General features: G+C 46.6%; 4 protein-coding genes across 4 annotated transcripts; 3 read left to right on the top strand and 1 right to left on the bottom strand.

The window, feature by feature from the left end:
• The first annotated feature begins 442 nt into the window (after positions 1-442).
• Positions 443-2,579, top strand: LOC100825132 (uncharacterized protein At4g28440). Its single transcript, XM_003557236.4, has 2 exons — positions 443-908; positions 2,070-2,579. The coding sequence occupies exons 1-2, from the start codon at positions 560-562 to the stop codon at positions 2,267-2,269; spliced, it is 549 nt and encodes a 182-aa protein (XP_003557284.1). The 5' UTR covers positions 443-559; the 3' UTR covers positions 2,270-2,579.
• Positions 2,580-2,674: 95 nt separating this feature from the next.
• Positions 2,675-4,712, bottom strand: LOC100824829 (GDSL esterase/lipase At5g45950). Its single transcript, XM_024456980.1, has 5 exons — positions 4,045-4,712; positions 3,826-3,956; positions 3,501-3,737; positions 3,167-3,419; positions 2,675-3,046 (listed from the first exon to the last, which is right to left on the bottom strand). Exons 1-5 carry the CDS (start codon positions 4,553-4,555, stop codon positions 2,859-2,861), a joined length of 1,320 nt encoding a protein of 439 aa, XP_024312748.1. The 5' UTR covers positions 4,556-4,712; the 3' UTR covers positions 2,675-2,858.
• An 817-nt stretch (positions 4,713-5,529) lies between these two features.
• Positions 5,530-8,630, top strand: LOC100823907 (homogentisate 1,2-dioxygenase). Its single transcript, XM_003557232.4, has 8 exons — positions 5,530-5,845; positions 5,949-6,188; positions 6,318-6,397; positions 6,694-6,861; positions 6,971-7,146; positions 7,282-7,351; positions 7,463-7,617; positions 7,705-8,630. Exons 1-8 carry the CDS (start codon positions 5,601-5,603, stop codon positions 8,011-8,013), a joined length of 1,443 nt encoding a protein of 480 aa, XP_003557280.1. The 5' UTR covers positions 5,530-5,600; the 3' UTR covers positions 8,014-8,630.
• Positions 8,631-10,003: 1,373 nt separating this feature from the next.
• Positions 10,004-15,651, top strand: LOC100823603 (protein MEI2-like 2). The gene is made up of 13 exons (XM_003557231.4): positions 10,004-10,159; positions 10,865-10,922; positions 11,020-11,175; positions 11,386-11,852; positions 12,090-12,248; positions 12,330-12,446; positions 12,549-12,700; positions 13,057-13,151; positions 13,260-14,154; positions 14,238-14,322; positions 14,422-14,490; positions 14,637-14,816; positions 15,193-15,651. Exons 2-13 carry the CDS (start codon positions 10,889-10,891, stop codon positions 15,319-15,321), a joined length of 2,538 nt encoding a protein of 845 aa, XP_003557279.1. The 5' UTR covers positions 10,004-10,159; positions 10,865-10,888; the 3' UTR covers positions 15,322-15,651.
• The last annotated feature ends 37 nt before the right edge of the window (positions 15,652-15,688 follow it).

The following is a 15,688-nucleotide window of genomic DNA, read 5'->3' as shown; positions in this document are numbered from 1 at the left end:
TACGAGCTCTACTACTGCTTGGGGAGACTCAAGACGCATAACAGTCGCCTCTACACCCCTCTTTGCTACTTGAGCTAATTCATGAGCTACCTTATTACACTCCCTGCTCACTAAAGAGAACTCCACACCACTTCGAGAAGAACATATCTGATGGATGTCTTGCAACAAAAAACCATGTTTTATTTAGGATATTCTTTTTTTTTTGAGAGAGAAAGGAGTATTCTTTTTCGTAACAGGATAGGATAGGGATGGGTTGACACTTGCTTACCAGGCTTGTTTATAATGTTTTATGTCTTTCCAAAACCTGTACATAGCTGGGCCAGCAGCAGCCCAGTGAAACATCCAGACTAACTAGATGAGAGTGGGCTGGGCCGAGCTGCATTTACATTCGGCCCGCCGTCTCTTCGGCTTCTTCCACTCTCTCTCTATATAGCAGCCGCAGCCGCAGCCGAGGAGAAGGAATCCCAGAGCAGCCATCCATCCATACTCGATCGCACGCAGCAACCGCCTCCACCATCTCCCGCGAATCGCGGACTAGGGTTTAGGGTTCCGGCCAGCGATGTCGACGGCGAGGCGCCCTTACAACAACCGCCGCCCCAGCGGCGGCGGCCCTCTGCCACAGCCCAACAACAACATCAACAACAACGGGCCCCGTCCCGCCCCGGCCGCCGCCGCCGTCCCCGCGGAGCCGGCCAAGCCAGGGCAGCTGCGCAAGCCCGTCTTCACCACCGTCGACCAGCTCCTGCCGCAGACGCAGGGCCACACCCTCACGGCCCGCGTCGTCTCCGCCCGCACCGTCCTCGACAAGGGCCCCGCCGCCCCCTCCCACCTCCGCCGCACCCGCGTCGCCGAGTGCCTCGTCGGCGACCACACCGGCTCCGTCCTCTTCACCGCCCGCAACAACCAGAGTCAGCCCCCCTCCCACCTCCGCCGCCCCCTCATCCATTTCTTTATATTTTTTGTCCTCGCCAATGTACCTCGTTTCTTTCCTTTTACCCCGCCATCGACTCATCCCGCTGTCTCTAGATGATGATTCCGTAGCAGATCCGTTGTTATGTTACGGCTATTGTTTTGTTGGATGGATGAACTTCACCTCTGTTTGCTTACTGCATTCTGATTCATCTACAGTTGGGGGCAAATAAACAGTCGTAGTCACCGTGGAACAATCAACATCCGATTTTTTTGTGTCACGCTAGTTCTGGTAGATGGGTTTTGCCTGCATTAAAGGTAACCATCTGTAGATTCGACTTCTATGCATATACGATCCAAAGGGGGGCGTGCAACAAAGCCGGTTAATTTGGAAGTTGGAACATGATGAACCCCCTCGTATGACTTAGGCTCCATACCAGAATTTAAACTGTGGACAGTGATACTTATATGACCTGTCAATTGGTAATGAAGGGGCTTGCACGACACAAATTCAGTTTCTTTGTAACTTAGAACAGGAAGACCCCTCTTTTATCCTGTAGGCTCCACTGGATTTAAAAAATTTAACTGTTTAAGCTGAGGCACATCCTTGATCTTTCACATGCTAAATTGGAAGCATTATATTTTCTGCTGCATTGGCAGTATGACCACATGCTGCTGCTGCACTAACTTGGATATGACTGTATCATTTATGTTGTACTAATGTAAATTGTAAGGCGTGTTCTCTCTATATGGAGTTGATTTATCCGATCACTGTGAACGGTGGGTTTGTCTGCCCTGTTGAAACATCTATCTAATTGCCTATTTGTGCTAGAGACATGTACATGACAAATCCACTCTTGTTCCAAGGTATAGAACCTACAAATTGGCCATGCATATCTGCAAGGCTTGATTGTGGGTGTGTTGTGATACTTGCTCGTCGCTTCCTGATGTAGAAACCATACTGCATCATGTCATCTTCAAGTTCCTTGCATGCTAATGGTTAATTTATTGGGTTTTTTGTTCCATACATGGGACTAGATTGGCCAGATAACATCTAATCTACTGTTATTTTTTCTAAATGGTCTTCTGATATTCCATAACGATTTGTTACAAGTTGCAGCACATGACTGATCTAACATGCATCATTGTCTTGTCAACAGTTGAGATGTTAAAGCCAGGCAACACGGTGATCTTCCGCAACGCCAGGATCGACATGTTCAAGGGTACGATGAGGCTGGCGGTGGACAAGTGGGGCCGGATCGAGGTGATTGAGGATCCCATAGGCTTCAAGGTGAACGAGGACAACAACGTGTCGAAGGTGGAGTACGAGCTGGTGGACGTGTCGGACAAGCATGACTGAGAGCCCCATGGCTCTTGGGGTCGACTCTATCTGGCCGTGGACATAGATTTTGAGGCAGTGTAGGGTTGCTTGCTCTATTATTATGCTCGCTAGTAGTTTCCGTTTGATGTGCAGAAGAAGAAGGTCCAGTTCGTGTGACTGCCGAAGGTCTCTTTTGGGTTTATGATGCCTGGACAGTAGCGTGTGTTTATGTTGGTTGTGGCATGCAATTTGGCCAGCCTAAGTGGAGACTTTGCTTGTTAATTAAGCTGTTGGTTGGTATGAAGTTGGATGCTATGAATCTGCTCTCCTCACTCAGTCAGCAGTACTACTATCAGTGTCTGCATTATATCTATATATCATCTATGGCAGCAGCATGTTTTTCATCCTGTGAGTAAGAACGTGTCTCTTCAGTTACAGAAATTATGAAAAATCTGTGTGTGTCAAGGCCTCTATGGAAAACATCATTGTCTCGAGCCGAAGCTCTGATCTTCCCTCTTGTTGTACAATTCAACTGTACTTGGATTGCTCCACGACACTGATGTTCAAAGAAAGGAACTAAAAGAAAATGACACCCTGGCCAGGCTACATATTCTGTTTACTTTTGAGCTTAACTGTAAATCTGCCTAATGGAATCCAGCATCACACCTGTGATAAGCTGGTTTGTTCTCTCCGTCGGATGAACAGCATCCCAGTATAGATACTTGCTAGGGTCAGAGCATATCCTTCGCCCCCGACATGTCTGACCGACTTCGATCATCCCTGATCCGCAACAACCTTTTGACACCTCTGAAAACCCTGCCATTCCAAAAACAACAACGGGTCAGTGCTGTAAACTTTCTGAATCATGCCAATGTGCTTGTCAAAACGAATAACATGTGAAACACCTAATTCATATGGTTTGTGTTTGCCAATTACCGAAGCTCTGAGGGTTCTCCGTGGCCGCCTGGACGAGCGTGTAGGTATCAATGTAGGCAGTCCTTGTCCTGGGCTGGTAGTTCATGAAATTGGACAGCTGGATCAGCCTGGAGTTGAAGGAAGCCGCCAGCTGGTTCAGGTTCCCGTCGCATCCATCCGGCCCCGTCACCAGCAGAGTTCTCGCAATCGGTAGGCATCCGATTGGCGGTAGCCCGACGAACACGAATCTTCTGCCTCCAAGAATCCTCAGCACCTGCAATGCAAATGCAACAAACAAACACATAGTCTAGCTAACTAGTTTGATCTCCGAATGGCATTGGACATTCCTGCATACCTGGGTATAGTTGGTGAGCCTTCCTATGAGGTAGTTCTCGTAATGCAGCATGCCGATGGAGCCCGCCGCCGACTGGTTGGACGCGATGTAGTTGAGAAGCAGGTCGTTGGTGCCGGCGCTTATGACCAATGCCGCCCTGTTGACCAGCCGCTCGGCTCGCCGTGGCCCGAGCAGTGCCCTGATCAGCAGCTTGTAGCGCCACAGGTGCCACAGCTGCCTCCGGAACGGCAACGCACTCTGTCGACAATCAAGCAACAGGAATAATCTTAGTTCCAATTTGACGCTGAATCTGCTGTTGATGTAACATATATTACTCAATCCGTACTAATGTGTTGGCGGTAACGTCGTCGAATCCGGACCCCGCCGATGCAAAGCTCACGCCTTTCCTGAGCTGCCCCAGCTTCAGCGTTGGATCAAGGAAGCCTGGGATCATCCTCTGTATACCCAGCTGATCCGCTGCATAATTCATTGAGTTCTTCTGCAAATTAGCCAAACTGGAGATGGAATTGATCTGTTGTTGATTCATTATGTATGTATTACATACCGAGCATGTCGGTGGCCAGGCGGCCGTTGGAAAACCGTCCGGTGGGTCTCCGGCCGTAGAAGTTGACCCCGTACGGCGGGAAGTTGGCCTTGGCCGTGGTCCGGAGGCGGTTGTTGTTGCCGGGGTCGACGGTGGAGTCCCCCAAGACCAGGATCGTGGTGCAGCCGCTGCTGTAGTTGCTGTTGGACCTTCTTCCCCTGCCTGGCGCCGGCGGTGCGGGGTCTTGTGCTTGCGGCGGTGCTGGAACCACTACTGTCCCCGCCGGCGGCAGCGATGGTGGTGGCGGCGGTGGGAGAGGAGGATCCTGCTGCTGCTTCGGCGGTGACCGCGGCGGCGATGGTCGGCGGTGTGGGGATGATCCCTGCCGCCGTCGTGGCGGCGGCGGTGGGTGTTGTGTTTCCGGCGCCCGTGGTGGCGCTCTCGGCGGCGGTGCTGGTGCTGCGCAATGCAGCTCCCCGACGAGCAGCGCCATTGCTAGAGCTCCAAGCGCAAAAGCCAAGCCTGATCTCATGGCTTTGATCTTCTGGTTGAGGAGAAACAGACAGGAGAATTCAGCAAAGCTCTGGACCCATCATGGCTATGTAAGAAGGTTGCAATGGCGAATGCAAGGCTGCTTGGTGCTTGTTAGGTGAATATTAGCAAACTACCATTGGGGGAGCTGGGCTGCTGCTTACTTTGTGTGAGCTTTGGGCGTTTGATGATGCCAAGGTAGTAATAAAATGCATGCAATCGGTGTTGCTTCTTTTTCAGTCTAGACGACTAGAGAGAGAGCTTCCCCTGTTCTGCTGCAGTTGGCCCACCCGCAGGCTTGCACTTTGCAAATCCATTTTTTGAAATGAAAGAAATGAAACCATTTGAGGAGGCATGTTGTATCCTATTGCCAGAATAATAAATACAATTTTGCTATTTCTTAGGCGACTGAGAAATAACTATTACTTAGTCGATGATCATAGCCTTTTGGTTCAATTTTTGAGATTCGTGTAAAATTAATGTAGATTCGATGGATGATAAAATCTTTATTGGATGGCGACCGAGAAATAAACACTCCCTAATAAATAACGGATACTAGAATTTTTTTTGCAATATTTCTGATCCTGAAGATAAGAGAAGAGAGGTGTTTCAGTTGGCATTGGTAACTCCTGTATGATTTGCAGGTTTTTGATCGTACATAGCAATGAATAAGCTTGTGATGAATTTGGCAACTAACTAAGCATATACTGGGATGAGAATGGCATGCCAGTTTGGTGGGTTTCAGTTTGTCTACAGAGAGAGTTGTTGTCATGCAAAATGAAGATCTATTTTGCTCATTTATTATTATATTATTAACCTGCTAATGTAATTAATTAACCATTAATCCGCAGAGTATTTGGATTCGATTCGAGACAGTCTCTGTCTGTCGCTTGTCGCCGTCTGTGGATGATGACTCAGTCATCTTCTTCATGTTCACAAGAGAGACAAACAAACAACAAGACGAAGAAGAGGGACAGTACCAGACGGCTTGCTTACCTTACCTTGGGTGCCACTCGCCAATCGCCATCGCCGGAGAGACCGGAGCCATGTCCAACTCCAGCCCACGCCCGCCGCCGGAGCAGCAGCAGCAGCAGCAGCAGGACAACGGCGACGGAGAAGGATCCTACAGCTACAGCTACCTGTCGGGGCTGGGCAACACCTTCTCGTCGGAGGCGGTGCCGGGCTCTCTCCCGGCCAGCCAGAACAGCCCGCTGCTCTGCCCGCTCGGCCTCTACGCCGAGCAGCTCTCCGGCACCTCCTTCACCACCCCGCGCCACCGCAACCTCCGCACGTACGCCCGCCCAACGCCTCCTCCCTTCTTCTTCTTCCTCGGCTAAGCTTCGAGATCCAAATTAACCCCCTTTGCTTGCTTGTTCGCTGGATTGCTGCCGCAGGTGGATGTACCGGATCAAGCCGTCGGTGACCCACGAGCCATTCCACCCGCGGGACCCCGCCAACCGCCGCCTCGTCGGGGACTTCGACGACCGGGCCACCACCGTCGCCACCCCCACGCAGCTCCGCTGGAGCCCCCCCGAGGTGCCCCCCGCGCCGATGCAGCTCGACTTCGTCGACGGCCTCTACACCGTCTGCGGCGCCGGCAGCTCCTTCCTCCGCCACGGCTTCGCCATCCACATGTACTACTCTACTCCTGCTGCCCATGCTCTTCCTTCTCACTTTGCTCTGCTCAATTTCTGGAGTTCCAAGTTCAGATAAGTGAACTGCTGCTCTTAGCTCTGCTCACCGTGTCCTCTTCCTCCTACTAGGTACGCCGCCAACAAGTCCATGGATGGATCCGCCTTCTGCAACGCCGACGGCGATTTCCTCATTGTACCACAGCAAGGAAGTAAGTCCATCTTTCGTGCCTTCTCAACCCATGCAATTCAAATTCAGACATATTTACCTGTCCACCCTGATCAGCTTAAGTCTTTGCTGTCCTGTCACTTAATTTTGTGCTTCAGTGTTCCACTTGTACCGTCTCTATGTCTTTTTCTGTGATGATGATTGATAAACATGCTTTAGCTTATTTTAAGAAAGAAGGACAAAGTTACTTAATACAATTCCTGTTCTGTTATGCTTCATCACCTTTGATTGGAATATGCATATCCTCATTATCTTCCACGGTGTTGCTATCAAGCCCAGAGTTGTTGATCACAACTGAGTGCGGGAAGCTGCTAGTGCCACCCGGTGAAATCGTCGTCATTCCTCAAGGCTTTCGCTTCGCTGTCGACTTGCCTGATGGACCTTCACGCGGCTACGTTTCCGAGATTTTCGGCGCCCATTTTCAGCTCCCTGATCTTGGCCCAATTGGTAATACTCGTGTACCTTCACCTACGTCTTCACATATATTTTCGTACTGTAAGAACCAACATGATATATTGTCTGGGGATGCTGAAAAAAGGTGCTGTTTTGGTTGCAGGCGCTAACGGCTTGGCTTCGGCAAGGGATTTCCTTTCCCCCACAGCATGGTTTGAGCAATGCCACCGCCCTGGATACGTAATTGTGCAGAAGTATGGCGGTGAGCTATTCACTGCTACACAGGATTTTTCACCGTTCAATGTGGTCGCATGGCATGGAAATTATATACCTTACAAGGTAACCAACCGTTTTCTAGCAATTGCTGGTGCCTATGTTGGGTCACTTTTGCTTGTCAAACTTTCTTCTTTTTTCTGTATAATATGTAAGTCGTCTTATGTGGTAACTTCCTGATTTGATTCCATTCCATTTCAGTATGACCTGAGTAAGTTCTGTCCATTTAATACGGTCCTGTTTGATCACGGCGACCCGTCAGTAAATACAGGTGCTTGCTTCTCGCTCAGATAATGCAGTTTAGGGACATTTTTGGCTGCTAGCTGCTTGGGACTGTTCTCCTAATATGACCTTGTGCAATACATTTCCTCAAATTTTGCAGTGCTGACTGCTCCAACTGATAAGCCTGGGGTGGCATTGCTCGATTTCGTGATATTCCCGCCTCGATGGCTGGTGGCTGAGAACACGTTCCGCCCCCCGTACTACCACCGCAACTGCATGAGTGAGTTCATGGGATTAATCTATGGGGTATATGAGGTAAACGCGCCTGCTCAGTCTCTAGCCTTCTATTCTGTGTGATGTATGGAACTGTATTAACTGTATTTCTTGCCTGAACTTGTGCAGGCAAAAGCTGATGGTTTCCTTCCCGGAGGCGCCAGCCTTCACAGCTGCATGACGCCGCATGGACCGGACACCAAGACGTACGAGGCGACGATCAGCCGAGGCGGCAGCAATGAGCCGTCGAGGCTGAGCGGCACGCTCGCCTTCATGTTCGAGTCTGCGTTGATCCCCCGTGTATGCCGCTGGGCTCTGGAGTCGCCATCCCGGGATCTCAATTACTACCAATGCTGGATCGGACTGAAATCCCACTTCTCACACAACAACAGCAATGATGATGGATCGACAACCAGCAACAAAGATGACAGGAAATAGCTCCCATCATATATATAGCTCTCTTCGCTTCTCCGAGGTAGAAAATAAATCCCCAGGCCTTAATCGGTGTATACTTACTTACACGTGTAAAGACAAAACTGTAATCCTGTAGGAGTATGCTCTGCAGTCTGTACAATCATATATCCCTATCCTGTGTATACAGTACTTAAGCAAAAAATCATGTCAATAAAATGAAAGGATGAATGATCCTGTAGGAGAGGATGAAGGAGATTGATTGTAGGAGCTACCAGGAATGAGAAGCTTTTCAGGTAAATGAAATGGAAGGGTGATACTGAGATGTGGAGTGTGACTCGTGTCAGCTTTTCAATGAAAAAGTATGAGAAAAGGACTTCCCAGTGGTGTGAACTTTGCAACTGCAGCCTGATTCCTGGATCCTGATACATACTCTAGATGATAGCAGCAGCAGGAGCCAGGAGGCCTTTGATTGATGGAGCAAGACTCAATCAGTTTCAGTTTTGGATTTGCAGAGCATGTTGTCTGTAGACTATAGGAGACCTATTTGGTGGATCAGTGGATGCAAAAGGTACAAGAGCACAAACATACAATATGTACTATATATCATTTTTATATAAGGATGGCCCATCCATGTGTTGGTTGTTGGGGGGATTATCTGCTGATTGCTGATTGGAAATACCAGTAGTATTATATGATTAGACTGTGAAATGCTATTGGGTTGCCTTTTGTCTCTTTCACTGATTTAATTTACCTGGGAATCATCATTATTTTACTATCAGCTTAGTGAAATTATCTGAATGTCGAGGGAATCTCTTGCGTGCTCTGCTAGATATTTTGCTTACCACTACTACTAGTACTAGTTTAGCTCTAAGCCAGACTAATCTAATCAACCAGTTGCTTGCTTGTGACCTTTCAAAGCAAACAAAAAACTATCCAGTATTTATCTAGCTTGGCCATGTTGATTGCTTGACTCCATCTTAATTACATACGTACACAACACAAAGAATACTAGGAGCACTCCCTGGGTAGCTTGTGGAGGAAGGTGATTAGAGTTGGCACGGTTCTGGCAACCCCCCACAATTAAGTGCTCATACATATCAAAATGAAGAAGGAAAGGGATTAGTATTAGCTTTAGTAATGCACTGTCTAGATATTGTTCTTTGCCGAAGGAGAGAAAATAATATTGAAAGAATATGTGATTAGCTAGTCAATCACATCTTTTTTGAATGCTGCCACCAATCATAATCGTAGACTTTTTCCCATCCAATGGATTGTTGGACATCTCCCCTTTTTAATTATTGATTGAAAGGCAGGTTTTCAATTCTTGGAATCTGAAACTGTGCATGCCCAAAACAGAGATTCAACCAAGTGCCTGTCTATACACGATTCTCATCTCTTCTTCTTTTTTTCGAAAACTTCTTACAATACTAGTAGTATGATAAATATTTTGACTAGTAAAGTAAGAGAGCTTTATCTTGAAGGACAGATGATCCATCCAGTAATCCAAATTCTTATCCTTCAGTAAAAAAAAAAAAAAAAAAAAAATGAGCGGACGCCAGCCGCCATTCCAATCCATCCTATGCAAACGGCAACCAACCCACTGTTCTCACTGACAGCGGGTCCCACACGGCAGCATATCGTCCTCGCGTGGGGCCCACCATCCTAACTTTGTGGGCCTCCCGTGCTCCCGTTGGCCACTAGCGACCCGCGCCTGATCCACCAAGTCCCTCAGGCACTTACTCACTGACATGCGGGCCAAACAGAGCTGTTGGGCCCGCAGTTCAGCGTGATAGAGGTATGGAAGCTGGAGTAGCAGAAGGAGTGGCTGGCTCTCAATCAATCATCATAGCTGTCCCTTTCTTCTTCCCACTATATTTGTTTTTGTTTTCTTCTCTGTGGATTATTTTACGTTCCGGATAATTTTCTTCCTTATAAAATACTCAAGCAATTGCTTCTTCTACTACTGAGAAATAAAAAAATAAAAAATAATAATTTATTTGCATTTGTTTTTTTCCATATAAGAAAAGAGAGGCAGGAGAGCAGAGCAGCAGAGAGCCCCAAAGATTTCTCCTTTCGCTCTTTCTTTCCCCTCTTCTTCTTCCTCCCACACTTGGCGCGCGGGAGTCAGCCGAGAGCGAGCGAGAGAGAGATTTCTCCGGCGAACTCTGAGGTCAGCTGCTCTTCCTCCTCTTCATCTTCCTCTCCCGCCCCCCACCCGCCCCACCTTGAAATTATTTTCGGGTTCTTGCTGGGTTTAGCGCGATCGTCCCGTAATTAGGGCTTAATTAATCTGCGGTTGCCTGGGTTTCTCTCTCTCTCTGCTTCCGCATCCATGAATCCGCGAATTCGAGCTCACTCTCGCAAAAGTCCTCCACCCCCGCCGTTGTTGGGTTGTTCGTTTTTTTTTTTTGGGATCCATGGTTTTCTTCTTTGCGGCGCTCCTGTAGTAGTGTGCAGATTGATTGATTGATCGATCATGGCGGCCGCTATTTCCGGAGTCAAAGTTGGTTGCTTTCTTCGTTTGTGCTTATCCGATTCTCCCCCGAGATACATGCTTCCTCCCTAGATAGATAAGATAGACTTTGACCCAGTTTTCGGTTGCCGTCACGTTTCCCGCAAATTTCTCCACCTATGACTTGAGAGATTAAATAAACTGATTGCGATTACGCCCTGCTAGATGATGATGTCTACCATATGATTGCCGTTTGTTGATACTTTTTGCTATCCAAAATCAATCGCTCGCCTTGAGAAACAAGATTCGATTTTGGCCATTAGCTTTTTATTTGTTTATTTATTTATTTCTAGTCCACTGACTGATGAGGAGGAACTGAATCCTAAGTGCTAAAATTAGGTCCCCATTTGTGTGCTCTTGCAGGGTTTCCCCTTGGCGAATGCTGTGATGGACCGATCGCCGGCTCCTCTCAGTCCACCAGGTACCATCAGAGCCGCCTGACTTCCTTTTCCAGCTTATTGCTGCATACGTGTGCTGTCCTGCTCCTGTATCTGAATGCCTTTGGGGTTTGTGTTTAGGTTTTGCTGTGCCACCTGCAATGAAGGCACGGCAGATGGCCGCTAACAGCAGCAGCCCGTGGAGAGTCCCTCCGCAGCCGCCCAACGGTACACCCAATGGGCTCGGCGACACGAGCATCTTCTCCACCTCGTTGCCGGTTCTTCCGCATGAAAAATGTATGCCATCTGTCCATCTTCTGGATCTGAAGACGTTTCAGAGCATAGTGCATTTGTAGAACATCCTCTAGTGTGTTCCACACACCACTGATTTGTAGTCTCAACCTTAGTGTGTGAAAAATGTCATGAATCCAACATTTTCTGCTGTAGAGTAGCATTGCCCATGTTTGCATTGGTATTCCTGATCATGTGTATTTTCTTTTCTTTCAGTAAACTTTCCTGATTCTGCACATGGCACCCCTTTGATTGATGACGCGTCTGCGAGACTGAAAGAGTTTGATGATGATCCTCAAGGGAATGACTACAAGTTTGACTTTGATCTCCGGCAAATTGATGACTTATTGCCTGATGAAGATGAGCTTTTCGCGGGGATCACAAATGAGATCGAGCCGGCTGGGCAGACAAACCCTGCAGAGGAACTGGAAGAGTTTGATGTATTTGGCAGTGGAGGGGGCATGGAGCTGGACTCAGACCCTTTGGAGAGCATCACAGCTGGTTTAGGGAATACGACTATAGGTGATGGGCTTAGAGGCAATGGGGTCAACAATTTCGGCCTGTCAAACAGTGCCGGAGCTGTGGCTGGGGAGCATCCATTTGGGGAGCACCCGTCCAGGACATTGTTTGTGAGGAACATTAACAGCAATGTCGAGGACTCAGAGTTGCGCTCTCTATTTGAGGTATTAACTGCAGTGGTTTGTTAGATTTATGTACTTTCAATTTTAATTTCATTACTAGTCCAAGCTTTACTCAGCAGTAGTCCTGTAACTGAACAGTTGTATATACTGTCATCTTGATGATCTTGACATCTTCATCTGTTATGAAGTTTAATCATAACCTCCCTTTGTTCTCATTTGCATGCATTTTATTTGAATTTCAACGGTCTTGACAGTGTTCACTATTGTCATTTCTATCAGCAATTTGGCGATATAAGAACCCTTTACACTGCAACGAAGCATAGGGGCTTTGTAATGATATCTTATTTTGATATCCGAGCTGCACGTGGTGCGATGCGTTCATTGCAAAATAAGCCTCTGAGGAGGAGGAAGCTGGACATACATTTTTCTATACCAAAGGTTTGTTATGTTTCTCTTTTGCACCCTTATCCCTTGCCCACAAAAGTACACCTTGAGACAATGACCTTGTTGATTCCGCAGGAGAATCCATCGGATAAAGATTTAAACCAGGGAACTCTTGTTATTTTTAACTTGGATCCATCAGTTTCTAATGAAGACGTTCGCCAGATTTTCGGAGCATATGGGGAAGTCAAGGAGGTCGGATGCTACTTACCCTAAATTATGTTTTTGCTTGAAATTGCATCTCCACAGATCTCTCTTTTGGCATTCAAGCTGATGACGTTTGATTTATATTTGCAGATAAGAGAAACGCCTAACAAAAAACACCACAAGTTTATTGAGTTCTATGATGTAAGAGCTGCAGAAGCTGCTCTCCGGTCACTGAATAAGAGTGAGATAGCTGGAAAACGCATCAAGTTGGAGCCAAGCCGTCCTGGTGGAACACGCAGAAGGTACGATTACGGTTCATTTTATTTTCCTTAATTTTGGTCTTTTTGTGCCTTAAAACTGCTGTTTCTGCACCTAGCTTCTCACAATCTTTACGGATAGTTAATTGATGCTGCAGCTAGGTTTATTTTATCTTCTATGCACTAGTATTCCTGTATCCAGTTTCATCGTTTGGCGTGGCCATTGCTCTGAAGTTTGATTGTTTGGCATGGCCATTCTTCTATGCACTAGCATTTGCCTGTATCAAGTTTCATTGTTTGACATTGTCAATTTGCTATGTGAGGCTTTTCCTTTCTGTAGTTTGTCTTCAATTTGTACCAATCTGATCTAGTTCTTATTATATTGTTTTCTTCTGATTTAGCTTGGTGCAACAACTTGGTCATGAGCTAGAACAAGATGAACCCAGAAGTTATAGGAATCCTCACATTGGTTCACCAATGGCTAATTCTCCTCCTGGTACTTATATACTCGATTACTTTGAGTCTTGTTATTCTGACTGCAGCTTTTTTTTTTCTTTTCTTCAATCACCTGTGTACAACTAACAAATGCATCATCTCTTGGTAGGGGCATGGGCTCAATATGGTAGTCCAACTGATAACAATTTGTTGCAAGCATTCAATAAATCACCAACTGGAAATGGAATGGGTCCTATTGGAATGCCTCCTTCACTGATATCAAATGCTATGAAGATTGCGCCAATTGGGAAGGATAGCAACTGGTCTAAATATGATCAAGTATTCTCAAACAGCAACCAGTCCCTTGGTGCTGCATTTCAGCATTCCCACTCATACCAGGATCAAAAAAGTGAGCACATGAGCTCAAGTCCTGGGACTTTAACAGGGCCTGAATTTCTGTGGGGTAGCCCAAAGCCTTATCCGGAACATTCCCAACCCTCGATGCGGCGTCCACCCCCAATTGGCCATGCAATGTCATCTAGTAGCCGTCCTCAGGGGCAAGGATTCTTGTATGGTAGTCGGCAGGCTTCATTGTTTGGGACTCCGGATCAGAACCGTCATCATGTTGGGTCTGCCCCGTCAGGTGCTCCATTCGAGAGCCATTTTGGATTTTTACCTGAATCACCCGAGACGTCTTTTATGAATCAAGTTAGGTTTGGCAACATTGGTACTAACCGAAATGGGGGAGGCCTCATGCTGAACATGGCTAATCGTGCTTCTCTAAATCCAGTTTCTGCTCTAAGTGGAAGCCTGTCAGATAATAACTCTGCTAACTTCAGACCAATACTGTCACCAAGATTAGGGCAACCATTCTTTGGGAATCCCACATATCAAGGACCTGGTTATTTTGGACTTGACAGCTCCATTGACCGTAGTCGTAACCGCCGAATCGACAGCAGTGCATTCCAAGCTGATAGCAAGAAGCAGTATCAGCTTGATTTGGAGAAGATCCGTAAAGGCGAGGATAACCGAACAACATTGATGATAAAAAACATTCCAAACAAGTATGCAGTTTCCATGTTATATTTTCTTGTGTGAACTTTATTTTGTTTATTTGTCGTCCTCACTTAGTTCGTGAAATTTTTAGGTACACTTCTAAGATGCTTTTGGCTGCAATCGATGAGCTCCACAAAGGAACATATGACTTCTTCTACCTGCCAATTGATTTCAAGGTACGGGATTTTATTTTGCTTTCTTTGGTTGTTTTTCAAGGACTTATTTGCATACCAAGCACTGGAATCATATATTGTTTTTTCAATTTTTCCCTGCAGAACAAATGCAATGTCGGTTATGCGTTCATTAACATGATATCACCTGTGCACATTGTATCATTCTACCAGGTGTGTTTTCTTTGTTGACCCTTTACATGTTTCAGTGTTCTGTAATTGATCCGTGTCTAGCTGAGTTCCACAGGAGCCTAAGATTGCTAATTAAATTAATCTGGACAATGAAAGATCTGATTTCAAATGCATCCTTTCGTTTGCAGGCGTTTAATGGGAAGAAATGGGAGAAGTTCAACAGTGAGAAAGTAGCCTCATTGGCTTATGGTAGGATCCAGGGAAGGACTGCACTGATTTCACATTTTCAGAATTCAAGTTTGATGAACGAGGACAAGAGATGCCGACCCATTCTTTTCCATTCCAATGGGCCCGAGACTGGAAGCCAGGTAACAAGTTGTTGCATTCTATGCTGAAATGGAAAGGACATCTGTTTTATATATGAACATGTGGCGGTTGCTGCAAATTTCACAATCTGTTCAGGGGGGCATGTCTGAAATGAGTTCTTGACTGCATGTTCCTTTTCTGCTGGCATAACTCTATGTTTTCTATAGTTGTAAGGTCACTGAAATTCAGTATCTTGATAAAGCAATGTATGAAGCATATATAGTAGTGCTGTTGAACAAAATAAATGGTGGTGCTTTTAAGTAATGATGAAATGGTCATATGCTGGCCCAAAATTTACCCTCCTTTTAATAGAAGGGCTTTAATTATATAGTATTTACCCTTGAGCTGAGCTGCTCTAATACCATGCATGAAATTCAGGAACCGTTTCCGAATGGCATATGCATCCACATGCCTCTGGAGGGTGGCAAGGATCTCCTTGGTGACGAAGAGGACAACAATCACAACGAGAAGACAGCCGGAGAGGAATCCATGGCGGGGAGTTTGTAGATTATAACCAGGCTCGGAATCGCCGTAAATCCTAACTGTCTAGACAAAGAAGCCCAAACTGTATAAAGGTGAGGATGATTTGGTTAGTGCAGAATTTCTGGTGTGGCATGGCGCATCTTCTAGTTTTTGTTGCAATGGATGTCGCCCCCCTGAATTGAAAGCAAAAGCTTTGAATCAGAGTTGGGAGTTTGCTAGGTCTCTTGACCTCTCCTCCCTCTGTAAAGGTAGATGTGGGAAGTTGATAACTGGATGCTTTTGGTTTTGGTTGCTGTAAAGAACTGAATTGTACAGTTGAAGACTTTGTGTTAATAATGCCAGTTTGGAGTCCCATATGTGCGCACTGTGCCCTGCAAGTCCCACATGAGCA

This window comes from Brachypodium distachyon, chromosome 1 (genome assembly GCF_000005505.3).
Source record: "Brachypodium distachyon strain Bd21 chromosome 1, Brachypodium_distachyon_v3.0, whole genome shotgun sequence".
NCBI classification, from domain to species: Eukaryota; Viridiplantae; Streptophyta; class Magnoliopsida; order Poales; family Poaceae; genus Brachypodium; species Brachypodium distachyon.
This window is presented reverse-complemented; position numbering and strand designations above follow the sequence as displayed.